The sequence below is a fragment of the Orycteropus afer genome, unplaced genomic scaffold (genome assembly GCF_000298275.1).
Source record: "Orycteropus afer afer isolate SDZICR_OR568_19922 unplaced genomic scaffold, OryAfe1.0 scaffold00745, whole genome shotgun sequence".
Lineage (NCBI taxonomy): Eukaryota > Metazoa > Chordata > Mammalia > Tubulidentata > Orycteropodidae > Orycteropus > Orycteropus afer.
Window position 1 is genome coordinate 751,244 of NW_006922332.1, and position 15,882 is coordinate 767,125.

Here is a 15,882-nt window from a genome sequence, read left to right on the forward strand (position 1 = left end):
TGCTCTGTAAATCTTCACCCAAATAAAAATAAATAAATAAATTAAAAAAAAAAAAAAGAACTTATTTCAGAAATAAGAGAACTGTCAATTATGTCAAAAACTGCCAGAAGTAAAGTGAGGATGCAAAACTGATCAAAAGACTGACGGCCGATTTTCAACAGAGATGAAAGTCTAACTGGAGTGAGTATGGAGCATCTGTTACATGAACATACAGAGAAGTGAGCATCAACTATTTTGAGGAATTCCACTATGAAGGAGAGCAAAGGAACAGAATGGTAATGAAATCAATCATGACAGCGGCATGTTTTTTCAACACTTGTTTGGTTGCTTGGGTGCAGAAAGAGTGTAGGTAGAAAGTTGAGTTAAAGTAAAGATTAACATAGCAAACAACCTTTTCACTGCATCGCTGAGCTCATGAAAAAATAAAATTCTCCAGGTATCAAAAATAAGTAAGGGGCAGAAAACCAAAGTAGTAAAATAAGGCCACATCTGCCCTGAGGGCAGAGGAAATCAGTCTTGTACTTGGGCCTGTTTTGGACTGAAACGTGTTTCCCCAAAGTATGTGTTGGAATCTTAACCTTCAGACCTGTGGAATAGGGTTGTTTGGGATTAGGGTTTATCTGTCATGTTAACGAGGCCATATCAATGTAGGATTATAAGAAGCAGAGAATACACAGAGGCAGACACATACTGGGGAAGATAAATGCCAGGTGAGATCACCAAGAACCAGGCAATGCCCAGGGCTGATGACAAAGGCTGAATCCCCTGCCTGAGATCCTGATTTGGACTTTTAACCAACCCTGTTGTGGTTGAGTCAATTCCAGCTCATTGCGACTCCACATGCCAGAGTAGACCTGCACACTGTAAGGTCTGCAATGGTTGTTATCTTACAAAAGTAGACTGCCAAACCTGTCTTCTATGGCACCACTGATTGGACTCAAACTGCTAACCTCGTGCTTAGCAGCCAAGCACAAGCTGTTCGCACCACTCAGGGACCTATTAGCTTCCAGAACTGTGCAAAAACAAATTTCCATTCTTTAAAGATGCCTACTTGTACTATTTGAGTTATAGCAGCACTAGTTAACTAAGACAAGTCTCCTAGCTAAAACGAGAATCCTTAAAGGAATACATTTCCTTGTACCCATTACAATACCAAAACCAAAACCAAACTCGCTGCCGTCGAGTCGCATCCGACCCATAGCAACTCCTCCTTGGGCTTCCGAGGCGGTATCTCTACAGAAGTAGATTGCCCAGCATTCCTTCCAAGGAGTGGCTGGTGGTTTTGAACTGCCAGTCTTCTGGTTAGCAGTCAAAGACTGTAGGCATTACATCAGCAGAGCTCCTCATTACAATACAGTCTTTCAAATTCTACACTACCAGTAGTAGTGCTGGCAGTTCAAACCCACCAGCCATTCCTCGGAAGGAAGATTGGGCAATCTACTTCCGTAGTGATACCACCCCAGAAACCCAAGGAGGGGTTGCTGTGAGTTGAATCTGACTTGACGGCAGGGAGTTTGGAGGTTTTTTTTTTTGAGTAGTGATGATGTAAAACCATTATTTCCAAATTTAAGAAATATCTGATATTTTAATCATTAGCACCTTGAGGCATTCATAGTTAAAATTAAACATGGGTTATGTAAATTATTATTGATTTTCTTAAATTTTATGAAGATGACAGTCCACTAAGTGAAGTTTCTACCATGAAAATGATTCTTACTCTGGCTCAAGACTTTTTGGAACAAGTGGAATATGAACACAGTAGAAATGAAATTCCAATGAACTACAATTTTCTTTTATAAACCATATTAGAAAGACAATGGAAAACTAGAAATGCTTTCTTTAAAAAATAAAAATAAATAAAATAATAAAAGGGCTATAATCCCAACAACAATTATTTAAAAAGGTGAAAGCTGTGGAAGAAAGAGACAGAAGGAATTTAAAACTGAACTATGTCTATCTTTTCACTATTACTCTAATAGTGCTTATTACTCTAAAAGGGCCTTGTAGGAAGCTGAGAAAATGTGCACAAAAATACTTTGCAACTCAATGATAATACCATTAATAAAATTTGCTGTTTTTTGAAAAAGCTCAATTATTTCATTTGCAATTTTTCATGATTAAATTTTCTTTACCTTTTTTATTAACTGTTTACTAGTTTAAATAATACAGTTACATTTACATTTTTATTGAATAGTGGTGTTGGCAAAGAATATCAAATGTATCATGGACTGCCAGAAGAAGGGTGAACAGATCTGTCTTGGAGTAAGTATAGGCAGAATGCTCCTTAGAAGTGAGTATGGCAAGAGTTCATCTCACATACTTTGTATATATTATCAGGAGGGACCAGTTTCTGGAGAAGGACATCATGCTTGGTAAAGTAGCATGTCAGTGAAAAAGAAGACCCTCAATGAGATGGACTGACACAATGACTGCAATAATGGGCTTTAACACAGGAATGATTGAGAGGATGGTGTAGGACTGAAAAATGTTTCATTCTGTTGCACGTAGGGTTGCTATGATTAGAAGCAACTCTACAATACCTAACAATCACAGGCAATCCCAGTTTAAGAAATTATATCTTAGTGATTCTAGATGGTAGCACCACAGGTTTCTTGGCAAATACACCTTGGAAAAACACAGGCTTCACTAGACCTCACAGAATTTCCACAGGTAAAGAAAGCCCAACCAAACATAAACACTGAATCCAAATGTTGAAGCACACAAGAAAACAAACTGGTTATGAGGAGAAAGCAGCAGAAAAAACAAACAAAAAAACAACACAGCATTATCAGATCCTCAAGGGGGTCAGATAATTAGATTTTATATTCTTTATCTTTTAAATGTAGCTTAAGAGATTAAAAGACACAAACAGGAAATCTAAGACATAATCAAAGAGTAGGATGTTATAAAACATTATCAGACAAATCTGACACACATATATACACAAAACCACCAGAAGCTCTAAAATGAGAAATACGATGATCAAAATAAACAATCCAATAGGTTAAATAGCAGCTGTGAAAGACTTGCTAAGAGAAAGTGAAGAACTAGAATAAAGATCTGAAGAGATTACCCAGAGTGCTGCAGAGAGAAACTGAGAAAGAAACTGAGACATGGAATAACAGTGTAGAATTAAAAAATAGAAGGTCTGTTAAAAATTCAGAATTGATTATAATTGGAAGCTTAAATTAATTTCATGTGTGCATGTGTGTGTGATTTGGGTGAATGTTTACATTGGTTTTCCATTCAACAATCCATATAGATTTTGTTTTGGGACACTGATTGTAATACCCACAATGTAAAAGGATGTGTGTTTTTTACGAAAGTTTCCAATATCATTATACGGGAAAAAAAAAAAAGGCTGGAAAACATTTATAAAATATTTACCTTATAGGTACAAAAGAATATAAATAATGTTGAATATTTATAATTCTTATTCTGTAACAAGTTACCATACAATTGAGTCATTTGTTTGTGAGAAACTCTTGCTAACCAGAAGGCTGCTAAATCCCCAGCCACTCCTTGGAAGGAAGGCTGGGCAATCTACTTCCATAGTGATACCACCTCGGAAACCCAAGGAGGGTTGCTATGAGTCAGGTCCAACTCAACGGCAAATAACAACAACAACTTCAATGATGTTAAGCCTTGGGACCAAAATACTTATTTACTCATTTGTTGACAAAAATACATTTTCTTACTGAATGTTTGAACTAAATAACTATGTTTTATAATATTATCTATTAGGGCTTTAGTAATCTTGTTACCATGAACTCAGCTACTATACACCAAACTCACTGCAGGAGCAGCTGGTGGGTTTGAACAGCCAACCTTCCCATTAGCAGTCAAATGCTTTATCCACTGTACCACCAGAACTCCTAAATACTTGTGGGAGTAGACTGCCCCCATCTTCCTTCTGCAGAGTGGTTTGAACCGCCAACCTTCTGGTTAGCAGTCAAATGCCTTAGGCACTGAACCACCAGAGAGCTCCTTCTGTGCCTATCCCTGTGAAGTCAGAAAATCCACCTGTTTTCCTCTTGTACTAATAATGACAAAATAATAAAATAAAGGTAACAAAGTACAGCAGAATACTTTAAAGTGCCATAAATTTTGTCTACAAACGAATGCAAAGAACCAGTCTTAAAAGGAGCTAGCAATCCTGGCTGACAATTTTTGGAACTGATGCAAGACATAAATCCACATATTCATGAAGCAAAACAAATCCTAAACAGAATAAATACAAATAAACCACATCGATGAATGATGCTATTAATTTAGGCAGCAAAATAAAAGCAAACAATGAGAACCAGAAGAATAGTATCTCTCAACCAAGACTCCACAAGCAGTTGAACTAGCATTCAAGAATAAAAGTAAAAAAATCAAAATATGTTCAAACTAGCAGTATATCAGTGCTGGACATAGTAACTGAAAAGAAAGGCAGACAGTGACTGAAGATATTATGTTATAGAGATTGTGATTAACTTCAGATTTTTAGTTAAGTAAACATGTTATTTAACATGAACCCTAAGACAAGTAAATAGACTATTTTTTAAGGCAACAGAAGAAAAAACAAATTAAGTAATTGAATGATAAATTCACGCTTTCTAACTTTACCTGAGTCCTCACTGTGGCTAGCCACTTCTTTCCTTCAGCTGTGCCTCTGTCACATTTCCTGCTGTCACTAGTTCCAACATTTTCAACCTGAGTGCTTCCTCTAATACCCCCATCCCCGTTCTATAAGATAATTATCTACAAGGTAACTTTCCTTACCATGTCACTACAGGGGTGTTTTCAGTTGTCTGTAGTAGTCTGTGTATCATCATCTGCCCTATGTAACAGTAACAGCCTCTTCTCACAATTGAACCTTTTACCTTTCTACACCGACTACCTCTTCTGCTTCCTACAAATGTGCTGAGTTCTGTTTTACCCTAAAAAATCCTCTCCTCAACTCTGCTATCTCTTTTTAAAGTTAATGCTTTCTTTTTTAGTTTCCAGTTCTGAATCACATATAATTCATAATCACAAAGGGAAGAAAACTTAGCTTCTGTTTACTTCTTACATTCCTATATTTTTCTTTCAATATGACACTGAAAACTGGCTCAGTTTTAGGCATGATTATAGGAGAGCTCATGAAGCAATAATTGGGTACAATTAATTTTCTCTCCACAGCAAGGAGACACAGAATAAATATTTAAAAATATTTAATGTACTTATTTTATGTGCCCACTACTGCTTTCTTTTATTTGAAAGGGTTGGAAAATTGCAACTACTTAACCTACATCAAAATCTGAGAGTCTCTTACCCTTTTTCAGTTTCCGAACAGCCAACATACAATGACTAGGAGAGAGATCCCATATTCTTAAGGTTTTATCATCACTCACAGTAGCACAGATGGGCAGATAAGGATGTGTGGCCAAACCCCACACCTCTCCTTCCATGTGTCCCTATTTAAAAAACACAGTTAAGATTAATTTAACCTAACAATATGTGTAAATATATTATTTAGGTTTTAATTAGAACGAAACTAAAGATAACACTCAATAACATATCGGAAAATATTCTGGATAAGTCTAATAAAACTTTTCTACTTACCTTTGGAATATGTCATAAAAGCTTTAATAATGGCTTTATCCTAACAGTTACTATATAAACTACTATTAAAATCAGAATTCTGAAACATGCTCTGGGTAGCAGGAACATACCCTGGAATGGCTGTCATCACCACACAAGAGTAACTTCTGGCATGACAAAGCAATGAGCTCCACAAGCCTGTTCACCAGTGAAACTGGTGAAAATTATTAAAAAACAAAATAAAACAACCATTTAAAGTCCCTGAAAACAGACATACAGTAAATAAAGAAATATTTACTTTTTAGCAGAGAAACTACTAAAATTTGGTGAGAACCGTGGAAGTCTGTGGTACTTCCTTCAGTCAAGACCTGTTCCTTCCCTGCCTCCTCCTGTAACTCACAGAGCTGGAAACGACTGCAGGCTGCAGCAGCCAAGAACACAGGCTCTCTGCCCAGCTCTCAGTCTATGGGCTAGCTTCGCATGCAGTTACTTATTGCTAGGCTAAGTTTCAGGAGAGTGTAGCCAAGAGGTAGGGGCCTCCTTCTTCTTCCTCCCCCTATTTGTAGGATGGAGGTTCTACTTTGGGCACTACACCACTGAAAGAACTGGGGCCCTGAGTACCCCTGACCTAGAGCCTAAGGCAGCAGTTTCAAGTTGGGAGACTTAAGCTGAGAAGAGGCAACTGCCCTTCCCTTCCCCAAGTGCTCAGCTTCTAAAACAGAAGTGTCACTGAGAGAAGCACACCATTGTCTCCAGAGTCCTGGCTCAGAGATTTTGCCTGGAGGAAGAATCAGAGACTGTAGAACAGTCCTAATCTCCTCTCAAAGTAACAAAGTGTGTAAAAATTCAAGCCTAAATTGCTTTCAAAACCGGTGGAGGTTGTGATGAGCGGTAACTGGAAGGAGACTAGCTGATTCACTGAATTTATAGGCTAAACTGTAGGTCTGATAGTCTGTCCTTGAGAACTGGAGGAAAAAAACGGCTGAGAGGAGCCTGCTGGAGGTCAGAAAAAAATCTCAAACACTGATTTCAAGAACTATCCTTTTAACAGTCCAGGTTTGATGGGTATAGTCTGTGGAGCAATTTATGCCCTGAGGAAATGCTGTAAACATGGCTTTGAACAGGTACTTACCACTTCAGTTACGGCAGACAAAGTGAAACCAGAAGGGACCCAAATTTGTAAAATGTGGATGAACTGGAATGATAACTGGAACAAGAAAGAGTATGGGCTGATGTCCTGCTAGAAACTTAATCTCCCTCTTGGAAACCAATAATCCAGTCCCCTGCATCAGGCTCCCAAAATGGCTCACTACACCTCTTCTGAGTCTCCCTTTCAGGGCTTTGACCTGTAACTTTTCTCAATTCAGTTATCATCCCTCTTCACCTACATTTTACAAATTTGGGTCCATTTTGATTGTGCTTCATCAGTCACGACTAAATTGGTTTGAACTGGTTGGAAGTCCTGGTTGAAAACAATAGCATTATCAGCCAACAATTCAATGGAGTTTAACAGATAGATGTTGTCAGAGAAAGGAACAAAAGTCAGAGAAAGTGCCCAAACCACTGCCATCCAGGAGAAATGTGGCATGTCCAAGGATGTGCCTCCCTGAGAAGCAACATCAGAGGCTTAACACTGTGAGGATGGGGTGAGATACCACTGAAATAATCCAGCCAGTCACTAAACAAGTAAGCAAATAACAATAACAAGTGTCAGAGGAAGGAGGGTTGAACAGTATCAGAGTTGCTATAATATAGTATCAAAATGTCCAGTCTTTTATATACATAATATATATTATGTTCTGTCACTGGCTAATAAATTCTCCTTGATATGTCAGGATATTACATTAACATTAAAGCATGTGCAGAATATTAATCTATGTACTCTTTGGTGTCTTAACATGAGTGAAGTGGGAGTTAGAGAAGAAATAATTCTGTATTGAGAAATAATTCTTCTTCAAGGAAATGAAATCCAAAGTTTGGTCTTACTACAGAGTTGTATAAAGACAATTTTTCATCAGGATAAATCCTACCTCATTTTCTGTGTTTTTATTGACTTATATTCCTCCCTACTTTCCAGAAACATAGTAAATACAGGAGATGTATATCTAAAATAAGAAGCTCTGGTGGTATAGTGGATAAGGCATTTGCCTGCTAACCAGAAGGTCAGTGGTTCATAACCCACCAGCTGCTGCATGGAAGGAAGATGGGGCAATCTACTTCTGTAAAGATTTACAGTCTTGGAAACTCAGTGGGGTCACTATGAGTCAGAATTGACTTGATGGCAGTTAGTTTGGTTTTTTACATCTGAAATGCAGCATTCATAATAGAAATGTTAAGGATCATATGACCAGTAGCTAATCCTACTGTTTAATTTAAAATTTTTCCTACACATATTTTTGTATATTTGTTTTATCATTAATTATCTTTTCACTGATGTTTTCACTAATTGTTATCAGTTGAATTGTATCTCCCAAAAAAGATAAAGTCCTAACTCTTAGTATGACTTTATTACATAAATATTTACTTTATTGCCTAAATGCACATTTATTGCATATTGCATATGACTTTATTGCATAAATTTATTGCATAAATATCTTTGAAGATGTAATGAAGTCATGAAGGCATAATGGAGAAAGATGGGGCCCTAATCCAATATGACTGGTGTCTTTATAAAAAGATGAGAAGAGACAGACACAGACACAGAGAGAAGACGGCTATGTGAAGACAAAGGCAGAGACTGAAGTTATGCTACAACAAATCAAGGAACACTGGGACTACCAGAAGCTGGAGGAGACAAGGAAGGACCGTCCCCTAGAGCATTTGGAGAGAGCATTGCCCTGCCAACACCCTGCATTTGGACTTTTGGCCTCCAGAACTGTGAGTTTCTGTTGTTTTAAGCCACCTACTTTGTTGTAATTTGTTACAGCAGCCCTAGGAAACTAATACACTGATAAAACTTCAGCATACATTATGAAATTCATTTTTTGTTTTTCTAAGGTAGAAACTTGAGGGAAAAAAGAGCTAAAGAGCATTATAGGAAAACAACAGCCTTAGCCTCAATATACTTCAAAGGAAATTAAATATGAAATAAATTAATTACAACTGGTTTTCTTTCCATTGGTCTCTTATTTTGTGAAAAGAAATTACTTTAAAGTATTAGCAATTAATCCACAAAACAACATGCATATTTATTACTGATATTCACACATTTAGCTATAATTAACATTAACTACTATATCCTTAATTAATTAACACTGTTTTTCAGCACTGTCAACCTTTAGCTGCTTTGTACTGAAAGAATCAATTTTATGCAAAGAAAAATAACATATTGACATTTAAGATTACCTGGACCAGCAGTGTTATTGGGCCACTTTTATCAACTTCTAGTATTTCACCATTCTTTGTACCAACTAAAATATGACCATGTCCTAATGATATGGCACGTATAGATGGGTTATCTTCCAAGAGAAGACCTGAAATGTTAAATGGAGACGTTCTTTTAGGTATGTAGCTACTATAATAGAAAGATGTAAAATGCTGCCCATAATGCTGTTTTGACAACAAAAATCACACTACAAGGTTGCCTTCTCCTGTATTTAAGAATTTTAATAAATGATGAGACAAGTACATGTAAGCTTCTATATGGAAAGTGAATTTTCTCTGTAAACTTCCACCCAAATCACACACACACACACAAATTTAATAAATGTACTCCATTTTCCCAACCATTCAATGCACTAGTCTCAAAGGTAAGTACCACCTAAATTCTACGGGTTTATGATTCTATACTATCCCAGATCTCCTCTCAACATTATGACAATCATTTCTTTGCCACTTTAATAAGCCTTTCCTCAGCTACCTCCTGCCCTCCTCAGGGCACTCTATCAGTGTGCGGAGTGGCTGGTGGGTTTGAATTGCTAACCTTTTGGTTAGCAGCTGAACTCTTAGCCACTGCTGTGACCAGGGCTCCTATTTGGATTAGTAACTTTAATTCATCTCAACATACGATATATCTATGTATGCCTATGATATGTTAGGTAGGCCTGAGTGATATAGTGGTAAACATGGCAGACCTAGCTCCCACCCTCAGAGAGTACACAATGAGGAAAACAGACCCCGTCCAAGGAGCATATTGAAAAAGGAAGCAGATAGAAATGCAATTCCAGCTAGTTTTGGGTGGTTCATCCCAAAAGAAATAGTACTTGAGATCTGAAAAATGAGTATCTGGTCAGGTAACTGGAGGGGCCTAAAGTGAGGATGAGGGAAAATTATAGCATATGCAAATGCCTGGAGGTCAGACAATGTGGTGGAGGTCCCTGAAATGAAGAAATGCACAGACAGAAAGGGCCAAGGGGAGAAGGGACTAGGAGGCTGGAGAGTCTAGGTTACTACATGGAACAAATGCTAAGTTTGCAAACAAGTTCCTGACTGGTGGTAAATGAGATGCTCCTGTGATAATCTCCTACAGAAAGTTTAAACGTTTAATGTTAGCATTAATACCCTATATTTGGCTGATGTTTTACAATGTGTATCACAGAAAATAGATTTTGCAAGGATCGCAATGATTCTGGTATCCAGGTTAAGTAGTTTCTCCCTCTTAACTCTGATGCTCATCTAGTAAAAAAGGAAAAACATATTCAAAGTGCTCTAATTCAGTAACCAAGCATGTTAATGCACAATTACCTATTTTTACACAAATAGTGCATGCCTTATACATTATTTTTGCAAACAGTGCAACCCCCTCACCGTGTTAGTTTTCTATGCACCCAATCCACCTGATGTGCATGTGTGTGCTATTGGCATGGGTGTATTATATGCAAAAAAAGTACAGTAATCTCTTTTCCTACAAAGTAAATTAAATCTCAAATCACCTTTAGATCCTGGGGCCAAAGCAGCTCTTTTTATAGCATAAGTCTTGAGACATCTCTCAAAGGAATCATCCCAAAGAGCTATAACACCATCTTTCCCTCCAGTTACAAATCCCTATGAAAATAAAAGATTCAAGTTAATAAAGATCTATGCTAAAAAAATAATATTCTCCTTTATATTGAAAAATTCTAGATGAAAGAATATTTATAGTTGAAAGTTACAGCTTGTAAACAGCAAGATTTAGCACAAGAATCTTCCCCCGCCACCCCAGTACCAACATGGAATCTGTTAACTACTTACAGGGACACTAAACATTCCACTTTAAAAATACAGTTTCAAATTTGGATGCATAAGGTAGGTCTGCCACTCTTCACAAGCATATTTTTCTGCAGACTTTCTAACCTAATCCTTTGAAAAGAAAGGATAAGAATAGTACCTACTTCATAGGATATGGTGATTATACATAAAGGACTTACTTAGCACTGTTCAACATGAAGTAAGAGCTTAATAACTATTAAACTTTTTTAAAAACAGCCGACCTATTTCACTATGTGTTCAACAGTTTGAAAAGAGAGACAAAACAAGGTTAGGAAGCTTCAATCTACCACTCTCCTGACAAGACTCCACAGATTATTATTGTGTGGCCCAGCCAGGCAGAAAGAAAAGGCTCCATTAACTTCTGAAAATGCTCTGTGCTCCATGACCAAATTATGCTTAACTGAAACTATCTTTAGGTTACTTACTTTTTCTAGCGCATGCATACTGAACACTGGGCCATCATGTGCTTTGATTGTTTTCACTAGAAAGATGTCTCTCCAGATACACACATCTCCTGTGGATGTTCCAGAGAAAGCCATCTCTTCTGTCCATCCATACACAGCACACATCATTGTATCATTCTTCTCCAGTGTGCCTATGTAGCCTCTTCTTCCAATCAATCCTCCCCCTAGTTCATAAAAAATATTATGAAAGTACCGCATTCAAAATATGTAAAATTATAAAGCAGTGAAATGTCCTTTCTATTTTTTTTAAAAAATAAAAAGATATATAATAATAAGGAGTATATTTGGATAACACCTTGCCTGGCTGTGGCAGCCATACCCATGGCTACTTTTAGGCTACAGATCTCTGAATAAACAAAAACATGGACTAAGTTTGAACCACTCAACACATTAGATAATGATTTTCAAAATTTGTATTATAACATATTTAAGAATAGTAGAAGGTATAAATAAAACCATACAATGAACACCCTATGTAGCCATTATCAACCTAAAAATAATTACTACAACAATAGAAACAGCATGCCAATCCCATCTCCCTTCTTCACTCCCTGCTATGCTGAATGTGATATTGATTGTTGTCATGCATTCTTTTATATGTTTACTACATATTTATGAATTCTTGAGTAATATATCATATTATTTTTAATGTTTTAAAATTTTCTTTAAATACCATGCTATATATTGTTGTCGTTATGTGCTGTTGAGTTGGCCCCAACTCATAGCGACCCCTCCTTGGGTTTCCAAGGCGGTTATCACTACAGAAGTAGGATTGCCCAACCTTCCTTCCAAGGAGTGGCTGGTGGGTTTGAACCGCCAGCCTTCTGGTTAGCAGTCAAGTGCCTTAAGCACTATGCTACCAGAGCTCCTATATCTATATAGATATCTATATCTATATCTATCTCTCTCTCTCTATATATATATATTCTTCTCAATTTTCTTTATTCACCAACAATTTGCTATGGAAACTTATACATGTTTATTTGTACCTTTACAAAAATCATTTTTAATACTATATATTCCACGATAAGGAGCTCTGGTGGCACAGTGTCTAAGGCATTTGACTGCTAACCCAAAGGCTGGTGGTTCAAACCCACCAGTCACTCCATGGAAGGAAGACTGGTCAATCTACTTCCATACAGATTTACTGCCAAGGAAACCCAGTGGGGGTCGCTATGAGTCAGAATCAATGGACCTCCAAGAGTGTAGTGGCTATGGCATTTTGCTGCTAACCAAAAGGTCAGTGGTTTGAACCTACCAGCTGCTCTGAGGAAAAAAGATAGGGCAGTCTGCTTTTGTAAAGATTTACAGCCTTGAAAACCCAATGGAGATCACTGTAAATTGGAATCGATTTGATGGCAGTGAGTTTGGTTTGGTTTTTATATGAACATACTACAGTTTATCATTTTTTCTATTAACAGGCCTTTAAATTGCTTCCACATTTTTACTATTGAAAACAATGTTGCTTTAAACATTCTTATAAAGGCCTCTTCCTTATAAGTACAAGATTTTCTCTAGGAATGTCACTGTAAGCAAAAGGAAAAGCATATAACAAAATGATCAAGGCAAAGGAAGGCACTGGGATGAACTTAAGAGTTAAAGACAACAAAGGTAAATACTATTACATACCAATCCTGCAATAATAGTATGGATACACAAGCTGAACAGGGGTGAGAAGGACTATTCCCATGAGTATATATAGGTTCAACAGAAGATATTTCTACATATATATTTATAAATGGTACAAATATATCTATGAATATAGTAGAGCATACAGAGGACAAAGTTATGAAAACTTCGTAGTCATAACCAAACACCTTGAGGGAATGAATTACTGGACCTGGGGGTTCAGGACCAGTCTCTCAGGACACCCAGGTCAACTGGCATACCGTAGCCCACAGAGACAATGTTCTATATCCTACTTTGGTGAGTAGTGACTAGGGTCTTAAAAGGTTAAGAGCAGCCATCTAAAGTGCAACTACTGGTCTCTCACAGTCTGGAGCAAAAAAGAGTGAAGAAAATTAAAGATGGAAGGAAACAATTGGTCCAAAGGACTAATGGACCACATGACCCAGCCTCCATGACCAGAGGAATTAGATGGTGCCCAGCTACCACTGCTGACTGCTCTGAAAGGGATCACAATAGGAGGTTCTTGATAGGAGAAACTGTGGAACAAAATTCAAAGTCATAAAAAAACTAGGCTCACTGATCTGATAGAGACTGATGGAGGCCCCAAGTCTATGGTCCTCAGACACTTTCAATGTAGGAACTGAACTCATCCCCATGGCTCAACTTCCAGGCAAATGACAGACAGGTCTATAAGGTAAACAATAACACCAGGGAGATATACACTCCCTGGGACAATCAACCTATGAGACCACGAGGGCAACATGTGTCCAGGGATAGAGCTCAGAGGAAGGAAGGGATAAAGTATTACAAACAGAGATGATAAAACACAGGAAGAAAGTGGGAAGAGTGCCGTTACATAGTGGTAATCGCAATCACTGTCACGTTTTAAAACAAAATGTTTTATGAATCTTTGAAAGGAAAACCAATTTGCTCTGCAAATTTTCACCAAAATCACAATAAGAAGTTAAAAAAAAAAGAAGAATAGTAGATATATAGGAGAGAGATCAATTCTTGCCAAATTGTTCTGCAAAGATGGTGTACCAACTTACACTCCCATTAACAGTGAAGAGTTCCTACTATTTTCTACCTTCAGGACACTTAGCACTGTCAGGCTGACTTTTAATGTGGCTTTAATTTTAATTTATTTTATTATTAATAATCTCATTCTTTTCATATATTTATTGACCATTCATTATCTACTGGTATATTTTGCTCATTTTCCCAATTAAACTCATTCATTCATTCACTCATTCTTTCATATACAGGGCTCCCAAGCAGAAGTATGACTGTAATATGTTGTTGTTGTTGTTGTTTGCCGTCGAGTTGGCCCCGACTCATAGCGACCCCTCCTTGGGTTTCTGAGGCAGTATCACTACGGAAGTAGGATTGCCCAACCTTCCTTCCGAGGAGTGGCTGGTGGGTTTGAACCGCCAGCCTTCTGGTGAGCAGTCAGGTGCCTTAGGCACTATGCTACCAGAGCTCCTTGACTGTAATATAGGGAGGTCCAAATAGAAAAGAAAAACATAAAGGAGACAGTAATGGAAGATAGAGTCAGAGAAATCAAAGGCAGCACTGAAGCCATTTTAAGGATTTAACTGTTATTCTAAATGAGACAGGAAACATTTGGATAGAAGAACAACAAATACAATTTATTAACAAGTTCACTCTGACTTGTGGGTTGATGATACATTGAAAGGGAGTAGTGTCAAGGATGAAGAATTAAAAGACTACTTTAATCATCTGAGCAAATGACAAAGGTAGATCCTAGTTGGGAGCAGGGAAGATGATGAAAAGTGGTCAGATTCCAACTGTGTTCTGAAAATTATTTTTATCTTAATATAGCAGCCAGAGTAGCTAGAACGCTGCAAGAACAGTTCAAATGGAGCAGTAAGGGGAAATATCTGATTAGACTTCTCTCAGGACAAAGAAGATGATAAATTGCAAATAAAAAATGTAAACAACTCTTTGGAAGTGTTTTAATTTATTGTTGTAGTTTTAGTATATAGTGAAGAAGAAAAATGGATTAGCAATTGGAGAATAAAGAGTTTTTGGTTTGTTTTATTTATTAAGGTAGATAAATAACACCATGCTGGTATGCTGAAGGGAGCTCTGGTGGCATAATGCCTAAGGCATTTGACTGCTAATCAGAAGGCTGACGGTTCAAACCCACCAGCCACTCTTCGTAACGAAGGTTAGGCAATCAACTTCTGTGGTGATACTGCCTCGGAAACCCAAGGAGGGGTTGCTATGAGTCAGATCCAACAAGACGGCAGTGAGCTTGGTTTTTTTGTTTTTGGTATGCTGAATGGAAAGAGTCAGTGGAGAGGGAAAATCGATGCAGCAAGAGGGGCAGGGAAGGAGTTGGAGTGACACCCATGCATGGGTGAGAGGAGAAGGAATCTAGTGCACAAGATGGGATGGGCTTACTAGAACACGGACACAAGGGTTAGCAAATTACCTGTCAGACCAAATCCTGCCACCACTTGCTTTTGTTTAGTGCCCACTAGAGCAGGTTAGCACTGGAGGTGGAGGAGATCAAGGTTGTTTCTGCCTCTGTTGCACAGCCTGTCTCCCCAGCTGATGGGCTGCCCTTTGCAGCTGCCCAGGGCCTGCACTGGTCAATGCCTAAAACCCAGGGACTCTGCTAATGGCACCTGCCATGCACTAAACAGCAGACTCTCCAGTTAGGCTGGAGGAGAGGACACATTGCAATCTATATGTCACTGAGGCAGAGAGTGAAACTGACCATGATGCCTTCCATTCCAGCCCACCAACTTCCTTCCCCTCAGTAGGTTGCTCTTGAAGCAATTAGGCACAAACCAGGTAAGGTAGGGCTGGAATTTTTTCTCTTATTCCACAATACCCACATGTGGTAGTTTGGTTTGTGTGTCAACTTGTCTGGGCCTGGCTGAGTGGCTGGGCTGCTGGTGGTAGTTAATCCCCATCAGGAGACTGGCAATCAGCTCCATGGTGGGATCTACCACAAGCAGCTGAGTAGCTGTCTTTGGGTATGTGGTCTGCTTCCTGTATATAA

The 15,882-nt window shown here is 38.1% G+C and overlaps 1 protein-coding gene across 1 annotated transcript in view; it reads right to left on the bottom strand.

Annotated features, from left to right (window-relative positions):
• EML5 (EMAP like 5) overlaps positions 1–15,882 on the bottom strand; it is a 197,868-nt gene that overhangs the window by 75,831 nt on the left and 106,155 nt on the right. The window contains exons 18-21 of the mRNA XM_007957415.1: positions 11,181–11,383; positions 10,440–10,551; positions 8,914–9,041; positions 5,300–5,441 (exon numbers count right to left, since the gene is read on the bottom strand). Of these exons, the coding sequence (XP_007955606.1) occupies positions 5,300–5,441; positions 8,914–9,041; positions 10,440–10,551; positions 11,181–11,383 (585 nt within the window). The remainder of the gene's footprint in view (positions 1–5,299; positions 5,442–8,913; positions 9,042–10,439; positions 10,552–11,180; positions 11,384–15,882) is intronic.